Source organism: Oryzias latipes, chromosome 21 (genome assembly GCF_002234675.1).
Source record: "Oryzias latipes chromosome 21, ASM223467v1".
NCBI classification, from domain to species: Eukaryota; Metazoa; Chordata; class Actinopteri; order Beloniformes; family Adrianichthyidae; genus Oryzias; species Oryzias latipes.
In genome coordinates, this window is record NC_019879.2 from 5452123 (window position 1) to 5466862 (window position 14740).

The 14740-nt window shown below is 38.0% G+C and overlaps 1 protein-coding gene and 1 long non-coding RNA gene across 2 annotated transcripts in view; one reads left to right on the forward strand and one right to left on the reverse strand.

The window, feature by feature from the left end:
- Positions 1-3208: 3208 nt before the first annotated feature.
- Positions 3209-10927, reverse strand: LOC105356747. The gene is made up of 3 exons (XR_910840.3): positions 10807-10927; positions 8368-8515; positions 3209-4712 (listed from the first exon to the last, which is right to left on the reverse strand). It is a non-coding gene; the product is annotated as an uncharacterized LOC105356747 (long non-coding RNA).
- A 300-nt stretch (positions 10928-11227) lies between these two features.
- LOC101156209 (Krueppel-like factor 7) overlaps positions 11228-14740 on the forward strand; it is a 90718-nt gene continuing 87205 nt past the window's right edge. Inside the window, exon 1 of the mRNA XM_004081436.4 lies at positions 11228-11696. Within this exon, the coding sequence (XP_004081484.1) occupies positions 11595-11696 (102 nt within the window). The 5' untranslated portion in view covers positions 11228-11594. The remainder of the gene's footprint in view (positions 11697-14740) is intronic.

Genomic DNA, 14740 nt, shown 5'->3' on the forward strand with positions numbered 1-14740 from the left:
AGACTTAAAAGGAGAGGAGACGGTCTGACTTTACTCCAAAAAGAAACAATCTGGTTTTAAAATTCAATTTAAAATTTGTTGCTTTATTTGTATTTAAGACAACTGTAAGCATGTGAGTTAAAGTTTTTTTCCAAATCAGCTTGTGGGGATTTTATCAGTATTGTTGCCCAACCACGACTGGGATCATTGATAGCATAAACCCTTGTTTCTACTGTTCCGTATGGTCTACTATAGTTCAATGGCGGTCATCCAGCCGCTCATTTCTTTCTGCTTTTGGTCCTTTATGTATATAAGTTATTTAATGTTGTTTGAGAAAAGATTGCAAGTGGCAAAAAGAAATACAACCACTTTCTTGAAGTTTTGACCTTCAGCCAATCAACGGCTTTCAATAGTATCTCCGCCCTAACTGGTCCGTTCCATTTTCTGTGGTCCTAAAACCAACAGGGACCCAAAAATGGTACGGTTCGGTCCTGCTTGGTCGGTCCATTTTATAATGGAAAATCCTGGATTTGACCGTACTAAACCGTGCCGCTCAGTGGAAACAAAGACAACTGGACCAAGTGAGAGTGAAGTCACCCATAGAAAATGGTTTATTTCCAGCTGCAACGAAATGAAGTCAATTTGTTTGCTAGAAAGACTGTTGGAACCAGAAATCATCAGTAAGCAGGGATTGGTCCGAGTCGGTCCCACTCTCATCATTTAGGAGTGAGCTTGTTGGAAGGCTACACCCCTTCCACTTAAAGCGAGCTCGGGAGAATCTATCAAACATTTCAAATGTTTGACATGAGACCAAATACTCCTCAGTTTATAACTTAAACAACTGACACTATAAAAAAAAAGGAAGATTATTGAGAACATGTTAAAAACAATGATTATTCTGACAAATAGAATGACTGAGTAATCTCTGTTTATTTCTCATTAGAAGTCCAGGGGATTTTGGCTTTTTGGAGCCAGCAGGAACTGGCTAGGTGTTGGGAACATGAGGGGGAGGGGTCCCTCAGTTTGGTTGTCATATACAGTTAAGGGCTGGGATAGGCTCCAGCAACCCCATGACCCCCAAGAAGGGTTGGAAAATGGATGGATAGTTATCTCATGGGGGGTCTGAGCCCTTTTAAAAAAATGTTAACTCGTCAGTGAGGGGTTGGGGGATACAAAAGAGGAAAAAGTTAGGAACCAGTTGCTTATTGGTTCTGACAGCTTTGGAGAGAAACACATGGGTCCTCTGGAGGAAACCAAAAGATCCTTCTGTCTTTACACAGATCTGGCAACAATATTTTTTTGGTTTCTTGCAAAACTAACAGCAGTTTGGACTTCTTTCTGTCAGAGAAAGCTGGATGTTAAAATGGAGTTCAGTCGAGGTCAAGAGGGAGAGGAAGGTTTCAGGGACACGACGGCATCAGAACACAAAAACCAGCCTGCCAAATCAATCAGAATTTTCCGCCTGTGTGATTTCAATGCCCATTCCCATGCAAACACAACCAAGCTCAATAAGAGCCTGGGCTAATGTATCGTATAATCTTCTCTAAATTAATATGTTACACACAATTGCCTGGTAATTAATTCCTTTCACGGCATTTCAAACGAGAGGATTATTTCAGATGTGTCAATCATGAGACCTGGAGCTGTTATTGTCTGGTGTGATGTAGCGCTGTGAGGGTGACAATGTTATGTGCGCTGGTGTATGTCTGCCATGTATAAACATCTATTACCTTGGCCTTTAAAGCACCGGCGAGCAGGGCTGGCCATCAAATGAAGGTCATTGTGACGACAGGATGAAGGGAAAAGCAGCAGCCTTTCGTTTTATGGCTTCATAAAGAAGATAATGTCTCCACTGGTTCCTCACTCATCCAACATCCACCCACAGTTCCCTTTCATGGCGTTTAAGTTCTCACAGTCGTCTTTTACCTCATTGTTTCTGTGTTTTACAGCTTTTTCATCACTGTTGCCTGAACCAAAGCATTCAAAAGTGTGCACCTTTCACTTTTGTATGTTTTCTGTTGGTTTTTACCTCAACAAAGTATGGTTTAATGCAGGAAACAAGTTCCCTAAAGAGTAAATATCTTTGTAGTTTTGTGGTATCTGTTCAATGTGCTGGGATTTATCTAAACTAAATGTATTATTAAATTAACATTAATAAAAAAAGATTGTGTTTTCTAATGATCAAATTGGTCCTAGTTATTATTGGTTTTTAAGAACACATTACCGCTCCCACAAAATTAAAGTTCAAATTCTAAAATATTCCAGCACTGTTTTAAAGTAAGGATTATATTCTCCTAGAGTGTACCTTAAAGTATTTATCCTGCCATTCAAGTATCAACACAGGTGTAAGTACTCAAGGAACCCCCAATAGTACGTAGTGTCACAAAGTTCTGACGTTTACAGCCTGTTAAAATATCATTATCCTTGACTGTATATGAGGGCTAAGTGACTCCTCCCCCCTGGTGTTTCAAACAGGAAGTACCTTCTGGCTCCAGAGGGCAAAAATCCCGTAGACTTCTGTAGAGACATTAGCAGCTATTACTCAGTCATTATTATATTTCAGAATAAGCATTCTTGCTCTGATACCTTTAATAACATGTTCTTGCAAATTCTATTTTTTTCCAAGATGTTTTGTTTTTTACAGCAAGTTACTCAAGTTAGAATCAGTCAGTCAATCAGATGTCTCAATAACAGTGTGTGGCGCCCACATCAAGCATTTGAAATGTTTGATTGACAGATTTCTCTGATCTGAGTGGCAGGGGTGTGGCCTTCCTACAAACTCACTCCTGATTGGCAAGAGTGGTCGCCATAGAAATGTTGACCGACTTGGATGAAGCACTGCTTACTGATGATTTCTGGTTCCAGCGTGTCTGTATCGCGTTAAACCAAGTCACTGTCTATGAGTGACGTCACACTCGCTTAGTCCAGTTCTACTATACAGTCAATGGTTGTTATGTCCACAAGGTCCACTTTTTCTTTTATTTATACCTAAGTTTGGTTTAAAATAAACATTTTTGAGTGTTTCTAAAAAAAGAAATGAATATTAAACTAAGGATTTCAGTGCAAACAGACAAAATTTTGTAAGCAATGGCTTTTGAGAAAAAATAATTATGTAGTGAAAGTACTGTTGGTGCCATTTTTAGGCATTGAAGCCAAATTATTTATTACCATGAAGTAACAATTGTAGTTTAACCAAATAAACCTGCCTCAGATGATGCTTTTTTTTTTCTTTTGCCTACAGCAGATACACACCAGATGAACATGTTCCCATTGCTAAATGTAAAACTATGACAATGTATTCACTGTACTCATCATTCATAATAGCTTTCACTGGAAATACAAGCTAATGACACCGCTTGGTGCATTTTGCATTTGCAAATTAGATAGGCTTTGTAGTTGTAGTTGTATGGAATAGATTGACATATGTACTAAAGTGAGCATTATGTTCTTACTTACTATGTGTAGATGATCTAATAAAATAGATATTTCTTGCATTTTTTTAGCTGCTCCTGATTCACCACGATTTGAATGAAGAAATATTTAGAAATGCAATGCCAAGCTTAACTTTCTTTATATATTCTTCTGCTTTTTAATAACTGTAATTAATCTGAGGGATATCCATTGGAACAGGTCTGTCTTAAATATCAAGCAACTGATTAAAATCAGTATGTTAGCCACAGCCCAACCCCATATGTATCCAAATGTGCATCCAAAAGCACGCCGGCAGGCACAAGGTTTGTCTTTATTAAAAACCAGAAAGTGCAATTAGTTCCAGAGTATGCTTAACCCCATATACCTCCCTCTGCTTGAGGACATATTATTTCTCCTTTATTAGTTAAAACATCCCGAGCATGAGAGGAGGAGGAGGAGGGGGGCAGACAGGAAATGCTGCAACAGATAGATAGCAGAGGCTGAAGATGTATGCTGGCTGGAAGGCAGACAGGTGCTGTTTCTGTGTGACTGAGCGTTGTGAGGAAGATGGATTCCCTGGATGTCAGTGACATTATTTGTGAAATATGGTGATAATGATGGTTACTGGTGGAGTGTAAAGGTGCCTGGAGCTGTGATGTCCCCAAACGACAGCACTAACACATGTATGAGTGGACATATTATGGGCATTTTTCAATCTAATGGGCTGTCTGTAAAACGGCTTCCATAAATAAAGTGTAGTTTGTATTTGACCGAGCGAACGTTTCCAAAGATGCGTCTTCCTTTAATACCAGAGATGCTTTGAAAATCCTTAAACGGTGCCATAAATTCCAGATTACTACATGTTTTGAACTTTCTTAGATGGGACTAGGGAATAGATCACCTTTGTCTGCTGTGGTGTGGTAGTGCCGTCCTGAAAACCTTAACCCCCTTGTTGGATATTGCTTCCAAACACAGCAATATCCAAACGTCAGGGAAGGTAAAGATGAAAAATGTCCTCCAGTTTTTTTGTTGTTGATATTTTAGTTACTTTTGTGCATGAACGGCTTCTCCTCAGGTACTGTGAGAGCTGTGCTTCTTCTCATGGTTCGCAGATTTTGCTTTGGCCCCAGGATGTTTTCAGCAGACGCAAATATTTTGCAGCATCTTGATCTTCCAGCTTAGTGATTCTTGCAGGAGGACATGGTGTTTGTGTCTCATCTTTGTGCCAGGGCAAGGCATATCCCCTGCTTTTGGTCTGCAACACGCAACTTCTGTTGATAGCAGCCACTCTAGTGGGTATTGACACTGACAGTGGACTTGTTCTATAAATCAATAAAAGCAAAAAATTGACAATCTTTCGTTAGGCATGGTAAGAAAGTTTACTTTGGTAGCTGCACATTTGACTTTGTCATGTGGCAGAAAATAGTGCCAGATGGATAAAAGCCAATGACACAGGTGACCAGATAGCACAACTAATATGCAATGTGAAAAAGATTGTTTTGGAAACTTTCCTGGCGTGTCAAGCTGTGGTGAACTAGTGCACAAAAGTTTCAGGGCCGTATTGCAATAGAAGCTAAGCTAACTCATCAACCTTTTGAGTCTGTGTTTACACCAAACATGATTTGTGCTTCAGAGGTATCCAGCTCCATTGTTAGGTCTATGCACAGAGAAGGTCTGTGCTGCGTTTTGAGAGTTCGCCATCGGCAATGCATTTTTGGTGGCAAGGCAGCACGCATATCATTTTCAACAAAGCAGTGCGTTGCTTCCAGAGTTCAAATTTCTGGATCAATTCGATCAATCTGGATCCCGGCTTTGGTAGTTTAAAAAAAAAAACATGCACGCAAAAAGGTTGCAGTATTTCAAATCACCACTGGAGGCAGGTGTCAGAAGAGCTTTCCAGTGATACCCGTGTTTAAAAGGTCACAGCAGTAATTAACTTATGAACATTCTGATTTAAATACCTTTTTTATGTTTATTTCTTTTGTAACATTTATATAGCTTGTGCATTTATTCGTTGTATTAATTTAAATCAGCATCATTTGTGTTTTGTGCATTATAATGTTATTTTTTGAATGGCAGGATGGGTTGACTCAGGGTTGGATTATTATTATTATTATTATTATTATTATTTTAGAGACCCTTTGTGTAAATTTTGAGAACATGTTAACATGTTAAGATAGCCTATAAGTGCCAATAAACTAGAAATCAACTTATTTTTTCTATTGGGATGTTATTTACACTAGATTTAACCGTCAGAGTTCTGCAGAAAGGCTAGGCTTTCCCCACAAACCTGTTTTAGACAAAAAAACACAATCATTGAATGTTTAAAAATCACTAAAAGGCAACAACAACATGAGCTCCAGTAAGCGAATCTTTTGGTTAAAATGTGGCAAAGAACAAGAAAAACAGACAGACTGACAATTGAAAAGGCTAAGGCTAAAAGTTCACACGGACAGTTTAGACAGTGTGAAGTGAAATGCTAAACACCACAAGAACACAATTTGAGAGAAAAACAAAGCCTGAAGCTGGGCTAACTCATCCCTAAGGAGAAGCTTTAAGCAGAAAACAAAATCAAAGATCTGAAACAGTTTCTTTTTTGTTTTTGTTCAATTCCATTTCCTATAAATCTGTTCGGCGCCTCTTCAGTGTCGCTTTGATTGCGCCCCCTCCTCTGTAACTCCCGCCCCCTCCCTCTCTGTCCTCAGCAGCAACTTTAGCTGCAAAAATCAATGGGGAGACAGTCATGAAACAGTCCATCCAGAAGCCATCTGGCCCCCGGTGGTCCTCTGAGAGCAGCAGCGTGTCCCTCAGAGACAGAAAACACAACAATGCAGACAGGCAGCGAGAGGAGCCACAAGCACACGGCAACACAAAGCAAGAGAAAACTCAATAACACCTAAATCCTCAGGAAGGGCTCCACATCCTGTGCTTGTTACATCAGACTGACACAAACAGTTTCAAGGCTTCTTCTGAAGTTTTTGCTACTTTAAAAAAAAAAAAAATTGGTATGTGCAGCAAACGCATCACAAAAATAAAGTTTTGTGATTCACACTGAGCAAAGCACGTCCATCCTGACTGATGAGCGCCTGCAGGGGCTCAACAATACTCAAGACATTGGAGACCGTTTTGTTTTAATGAATCTGGCAACAAAAGTAAACTTTTATTATTATTTGTGAGATGAAATCTGCTTTAGTAGAACATAAGCCAAAAATTACTGTCGTGGTTACACATCTGGGTTTCGAATTTTGACCTTTAAATTATGTGTCCTATTTAGCTAATTATTAGTGCTTGTGTTGTGTGTTTTTTAAGTGATATTTCTGTGTGCAGTGAAAAGGGGGCCTGAGCAAAAAGGTTTAGTCATCTGAAAAACTGGAAGCTTCTGACTAATAAAGGATACAAATCAAAACAATGAACAAAAAAAACACAATGATAAGATATGAATTTTACAATTACACAAGACAAAAGTGGAACAGGAAAAGTTTGGGAGGAAAGGGTGAGATGAAAGGTACTTAGAGTAAAAGAAATGAAATGGTAGAAATCAAGATGGAGATGAAAACATATATGTGAATCAAACAGAACCATTTTGAACAATTATTGTCAGAAAGGCACGTTTGTATCCATTTGGGCTTGTTCAATATATCTAAACTGGTTGATAAGACATTTCTGGAATTTGTTTTAAAAAAAATTCTGACTTTGAAAGTTTAAATGAACTCAATGGTAAAGTACTTTCCCTGTAGTTATTTTAGAAATCCTCCTTTTATTTGCATAAATAATGTGGTCAGTTCCATGTGCTACAAATCAAATTTATATCTATGATTCTAATCATTTTAATCATTCTTATCCTCAAAATCATTGTATCTTGCGTAATGCTTTCTTTTAAAGATTAATACATTGTACACTTTCCATTTAAGAGTTAATGTACTTCATATTTGTCCACTGTTTCTTTGTTGTTCAGACCTGACATAAAGCTGCACTGAAAAGATAGAAGAGGAGGCAGGCAGTAGCACTGCCTCACCAAAGAGGGCGCTTGTGAGCTTACATTTAATCCTTGGTGGTTGCTAAAAAAGTTAAACAGGAGTCCATATTTTATGCTTTGCTCAGCTTGAGTGCAAACACTGCAGATTTAATATAAAATCTTTCAAAGTTGGAATTTTACTAAAAATGTGAAGTAATGAAGAGACGATCAATGGTGGACCGACTCAACTTCCCTGAAAGACTTCTAAAAAGATAAAAAGGATTTTATATTATAGTCATGGAGATTTTTGTCCAGAGAAAGAAGACATATGGACTTAGTATGCAAGTAGTTAGACAAGTGTGTATGTGAGAGAAGATATATCCTTCGTGGTGCTTTGTCTATGTTGTTGGATGTCTGTAGCATTCACCTCAGTGTTTTTAGAGGCATACTGAATCGTTATACAGTAGTTGACAAATACAGAATTCCTTAAAGAAAAAAGTGGTTAAGGGGTTAGATGACTTACTTTAATTCTTCTTTTTTTAACTCTTTACCCAGTTTGAAAAGATGTACTAATTCTTTTGAACTTTGAAAAACCACGTAACCTTTTTGTGACATACGATTGTCTCAAGTAACACTTTCTTTGTTTTAACACAGTCATTTTTTTGCAGGTTGAACAAATGTTTACCCATGAATGAACACAGAAATCTTTCAGAAGAGGCAATCTCAGTAATATTAATTGCACTTCTTCAATAAAAAAACTAATATTTCATATATCAAGATATTGTTGAAATGTGAAAAATGTATTTAAAAAAAAAGGGAGAAACCAATAAAAAAAAGAAACCAAAGATATAATCCAAGAGATATCACAATTTTGCATCATAACTCTTGTGATTGTTTGTTTTTAACCAAAACTAAAAACCTTTTGAACCTTTACAGTACATTTTGAACTGAAAACTATACTACTTGCAGGTCAGCCTCATTTCTAAATCATTGTGTAAAACCAACGTGATTGGCAAACGCACCGGTGAGGGCAGAGACTACCAAGGCTTAACAGCATGGGGTCCAATCATCCACTTTCTTCACCTGCTGGATCCCTTTCAGGGTCACAGAGATGCTGGAGCCTGTCCCAGCTGCTGTTGGGTGCCGGCGGGTACAACTGGGACAGGTTACCTGTTTGTCAAAGGGTTAAACACACATTTACAACACACGTATGTACAGTATGGGGAGAACATGCAAACTCCACACAGAAAGGTCTCAGCTAGAGTTCAAACCTTCTCACTGTAAGGCTATGACAAAAACCACTACACCACAGTGTAGTGTAGGACACCTAGTGTCCTTTTTTTTATTTTTTTACTACAAACCTCATCCAGACAGTCCGTTTGTCTTTACATTGATAAAATAGTATATCCCACCTTTGAGCAACAAAAAAAGTACTTGCACTGAAAGAAAAGTATTTTGGGGTCCTGATGGTAAAAAAATGTTTTTAACATGTTCTTGTTGCATTTTTCTCATGGTCAAAAACAAATATATAAAGAAAATTAAGATTAAAACTGATTGTTACGAGCAAACCATCTGCAGGCCACAAGCCCCATGCTTTGCTCAATTCTGATGCATCCATTTGCAGACGACTAGATCCGTGCACGTCTTTGCTTTCCTTGTCGCATTTGGCTCAGAACTGTACAGTTGGATAGCTTCAATATTGCTCGCCATTTTTATCGCACTGCCACTGTTAGCTGGGGTTTGTAAACTAGAGGGAGAGCATGTCAACACGGAGATGATGGGAAACGATTTTTAGACTGCAGGAACTAAGTCCCAGAAAAACAACACTTTTTTATTTTTATTTTGGCTAAAAACGACATCATTATAATTAAAGATCACTGGAAAGGATTTTGAAATAGACCAAAAGATCATACATAAGAGTGGGACTTTTAAGGCGTGACTATTTACCCCAACTATCTTATTCTCTTTTTTAACAGCTTTGTGGAAACCACAGTAATGTTCTATAAAGTGTTGTTCTTAAGTGTGGCAACAAAGATCCACATTTCACTTTCTCTTTGCATTTTCTGATATAGAATTCCTGGTGTCCTGTTTATATTTCACTTCCCTGTCTTCTCTAAATATATTCAAAGTTTTTATTAGTTAACACATAAAATGTTGGAACCTTTTCTCACTAATGTTTGTCTCAGCATAAATGGTTGAGCACAGAGAAGCCTGGATTTTTTTTTTCCTATAGAAACCACAAAAAATATTTTAAAAAGAAAAAGGGTATAAACTGGAAAAGTACTATTCAAACTCTGTCCAGGGCAGTATCTACATTACTTTACTCTGTTTGATTGTCCAGCCTCACAGATCTAATATCTACAAAGAGTTCTAGTCATTACAGTGAGCTCTGATGGAAAATCGAAGTAGGGACACGTGGCATGACCCAATTTCCTGTAATTTACCTGTTAATGACTGCTCTCTGAGTCACAGTCCCACAAAATACTGAGGTCACTCACTGACGTTACTTCAACTAACTTTCTTTTAAACTACTTATGTACTCTCTCCTGGTCCTGGGGGGCAGGATCACCTGCAGCTGGTTTCCTCTCTTTGTAAGATTGAAACTTACAAAAAGTATTTGTTAGAGAATAACATAATCGTGTATTTATTTTGATCATTTTTATCCACTGAATGCTGGTATCCTGATGCACTGTGAAAGGGGAGCTTGTAAACAGAGAACTCTCAGCTACAGGAAGTGGGGGCGGTTTGCTCCACACCAACAGTCCTGCTCTCAACTGAATCTCTAATGAACTAGTGCTGCAGTATGTCCTAGCCAACTACACAGGTTGTTTTTCTGATTTTGGCCCAAAAAACAGAATGAAATACTACAAGGTGCACCGTAAAGCCTTAATTTCTCTTTAAAAAATGTAAGTGCACCTTGAAATCCAAAGCGCTTTATGCTTGTGGTGCTCACTGATTCTGAAACAATTCTGAAAGATACACGGCTCTCTGTCAAAATGTCCGTCTGCTTTTAGGAGTTGCAAACAAGTTTGGGTATTAATGCTCTTTCATCTTCAAGCTAGGTTGTGATAAACAGACAACTTTGGTGTTTTTTCTTTCTCATTAATCTATTACTTTTTCTTATTAATTTAGGACTTTAAATATCATACTTTTTATCTCGTAAATGTTTGACTTTTTTCTCGTAGATTAACGATATTTAAAGTCGAAAATAAATTAGGAATTATTTGTAAACTGGCGACAAAACTCTGTCATACTGTAAAAACAGCTAAAAATAAAGTTATTGGGGTGGGACTTTAGAAAAAAAAGGTGCCTTTATAAGTTCTTACTTTCACAAATGGACAAAAAGTTTACAACTTTTGCTTCAAGTACTTCAAATAAGCTGGTGAATTCACCTCTTCTAACCCTTTGCTTAACCTCCCCAGGTAAAAAAAACACGCGTCACAGAGGTGACGCTTCCATACCGACATGCCCACAGCCCCTTTAGCTCGCCCCCTTTCCTTCTTCAGCAGTTTCCCGCCGCTGTTTGTGACTTCGCTCGTGCTCCTCCACAGCTCGCGCACTTCTCCGCTCTCACCTCTCCGCTTGCGCAGCCTGTTGTGACTGCGAGAGGAATGCTGCTGCTTTTATATAGGCCTCTAAAAATAACTTCCCCCCTCTCTACCGTCTGACCTCAGACTGACGGGGCCGCGCGGCCAATGGGCTACAAGCGTCCCTGAACGCCCCGCCCCCTCACTCTGTCTCAGCGCCTCCTTAATTGGACGCCAGTGACATCATCACTCCTATTTGCCTTATTAGGTCACGCATGAAAAAGACTGACAGGTGGCTCCTCCTCCCTCATGCTTCCTCGCGCCGGTCGCTTAGATAGGAGAGAGGAGGGAAAAGGGGGGGCACAGTCTGCTGCTGGAGGAGCGAACCTGGCAACCAGGCGGACGGGCAATCTGGCAATGCGGAAATAGATCTGGCACCCCGAGCCCGCACTGAGGAGGAGAGGCGTGACAGAGCGCGAGCAGAGAAGAGAGGAGGACACAGATAACAAACACTATACTTTTCGCGAAGCTGTTTTTTTTCCATTGAAGTGTCCAGGTGTTTACCTGCACCAATTGCGTTTTTTTGTCCCTGTTTTTCTCCTTTTATTTGAGATACAAAAAGAAGAAGAAAAAGTGCGTTTTTTTTAATCGTTTGGATTCCGTACATCTTTCCTGACTTTTTTATTTTTATTCTTTTTTTTTCTTTTTTTTTTACATCAAACATGGATGTGTTGGCGAATTACAGTATTTTCCAGGAACTTCAACTCGTCCACGACACTGGTTATTTCTCCGCGATGCCATCCCTTGAGGAGAACTGGCAGCAGGTCAGTCAGATGATGCATTTAAACTACTCATTTGGTTGAAAGGTGAAAAGGAGAAAAAAAAAGAAGAAAGAGAAGCTGAAAAGTGTCTGTTTCTGTTTGGGTTTCATGTTTTGCATAATGAAGGCGCTCCTGTGTTAGTGTAGTTTTTTTTTTCTTCCCCTCCTCACATGGAGCACGGCGAGGTCCGCTGACAGGGGAAAACACATGAGGAGGAGGAGGAGATGGAGGAGGAGGAAGAGATGGAGGAGGAGGGCGCACACTTCTCACATATAAAGCAACCAACAAATACATTAAAAAGGGCAATTTTTTAAATATAATACAAGTTTTTTGGTCATAAATTTATAGGCACACACACATTTTAAGAGTAAAAGTGAAAAATTCAGCCAAAAATAAAACCCAACATGTAGCAAAAAAATGTTGGTTTCAGAATAATTGAATGTGCCAATTTATCAGTAAAACTTTGCAAATGTGTTTTTTTTTCCTCATCCTCCTCCTTCTGCTGATGATAAAGGTAAGCATTTGCATCCTGGAGCGCAGTGATGTGACTGATGTGATCAATACAGCAGTCTGTCAGTCTGATATATTTGGATTCTCAACACAAACACACACAAACACACACACACACACACAAACACATATAGAGTGTGCAGGATGGACACGTGCCTAATAGGAATTGACTCGTTCTTAAATAATATATCCACATCTGCCACAGTTTGTTTGCAGATAATCCTGCTGAATAATGCATGTCACTCACGGTGCAGCATGCAGCTTAGAATGCAGAAAAGCTCACAGACCCCTCCTAACTACTTTCATTGAAGGTGTGATTATACATGATAAAGTGTAAAAAGCTTTTTTTTTTTTAGAAATCCTTAGCATTATGGATTCAGTGCTTCGTTTTGTGTGTTTTTTTATGTCTCATTAGTTCACATTTGATATAACTTCCTTTCCTTGTAACCTATTTTGTCCCTCCTGTCTGTTATCATATTGTTAATTGATTCAGCGTTCATGAGGAAAACTAATTAGGCTTATTCGGGAGTACTGCCACCGTCTTCACTCCAGGGCAGGATGTGGTAATTTGGAAATCTGTGTTACTCATTTGATTCAATTTATTTATTTAGCACCAGTCCACCACCAATGTCCTCCCTTATCTCAGGTTACATTTAAACGAAACACATTCAGTCTAATTATTGTGTAATTACAGTGTGGCTTAATCCTAATTCAATTTGTTACAGTCTGATTGCTAGATGGGTTTTGTAATAAACATCTGATTATTTCTAGTGAATAATTTATCTGCTACATATATGAAATATCAAAAGTTTATAAGAAGTTTTTGGAAATATAATTAACTCGGTGGAGCAACAGACTGCACATGTGAGGGAAACACCCACACAAAATCTGCAACAAATGCTTGTGTGACTATAGCCTTGCATGATTTTACCCACAAATGTATCTCAGATGATCCCAGATAACGGAAACATAATTAAAATGCTTCCTCTATCTTCTGCTTTATTCATTTATTTATACAAAACACCGCCCTGAAATCACAGTGAGACCAAAGAAAACGAAATATATGCAGCCAAATTCAACTAAATTAGCATCTTTAATTTGATTTCATACTTCCAAATTAGGAAAATTGTCAGTTCTGTTAATGAGGAGTGTTCATATTCAAAGGTTACTGGATGTTAATATGTAATCAAAACTTACCCTACACCTTTAATAAGTTTTAAAAAAAGGGTTACTTTTAGTTAGCTAAACTCTGGCAAAGGTTCCTTTCCCATTTTCAAAGTTTTTACAGTCAATGACTTTGATTTGTTCAGTTAATACTACTTCACTATACACTATGGATATACATTAATTTAATGTAACTCACACACTCAAAAAAGGAATAGTTTCGGTGAAAACTATCCCCATTAGCGTTTTAGCATCTTTTAGCTTAAATGTTAGCTCTTCTAGGTTATATTTAGGTTTTCAGTACTTATCTGAAAGATTTTGTGATTTTAATATTGTCTATTAGTACATTTAGTTTCTCCATCATTACAATTAATCTTCTGGTAGAAAAAAAGAATGTAAGACATTTAGAAAAAAACATCTTTATATATAAAAAATGGCAAAGATTTTTCTTGTTAAAACCTTTCCTTCCTCTAGTTTGGGTGTTTAAATCTGCAAAAGCTAAATATTTATACCTATTGTTTCCCAAAAAAGCCATATAAATGTTTTATTAGACGTTTACATAATTATCATAAAAGCCTTCATCTATTAGCAACATTTGATTTTCAGATATTTCTTTTGGGACAATGACGCTTGCTAGCTAACAAGACATTTTCCACACTAAAGGGAGCACCGGGTCAATGAATGTCAGAGATAAGTCTGTCATTCAGCTTTTATTACTTGGGTTCTCAGTAATTCAAGAACTTGTTTGTAACACGCTACATGTTAGCCATGTTACAAGCGTTTGCCTAGCTAGCGTATTCGGAAGAACTCCCAACCTTGTTTGCAACACTTAAAAACAGACGTATACGGCCAGAACAAAAGAAACTACGACTACGCTAACTCCCAACCATAATAACACGTAAAAAAAACCACAGTCTGACGCCGTTACGTTAGCGGAGTTAGCGTATTCACAATAACACCCAAACAAAGATTTTGAGTGCTGCGTGCTTCTCAAAATCGCTTTCACATTAGTAAGCAAAACTGAAATAATCCATATATATTGAGTTGTTTTTTGAAAAAATTAAGACTTTTAAGTGCACCTTATAGTGCGAAATAAACATTAAATTAAGTTTAGCAAAACTTGTCTCATTTATTCTGTTTTTTATTAACAGAAATTTAAAAAGCAACTTTCTCCAAGACACCAAACCAGTTTATGAAATGTAATTTGTTAACGTGCAGGTTAATTCTGGAAGTATTTTCTACATTTGAGGTTGTAGGGTTGGGTTTTTTAAGGTGGAATTTTCTGCTTAACTGTGGTTAAAAACATAGCGTCAAGTGGACAAGACGGGGCTTTTTAGAAAATCCACATGGCTGCAGCATGGTTTTAGAAAATG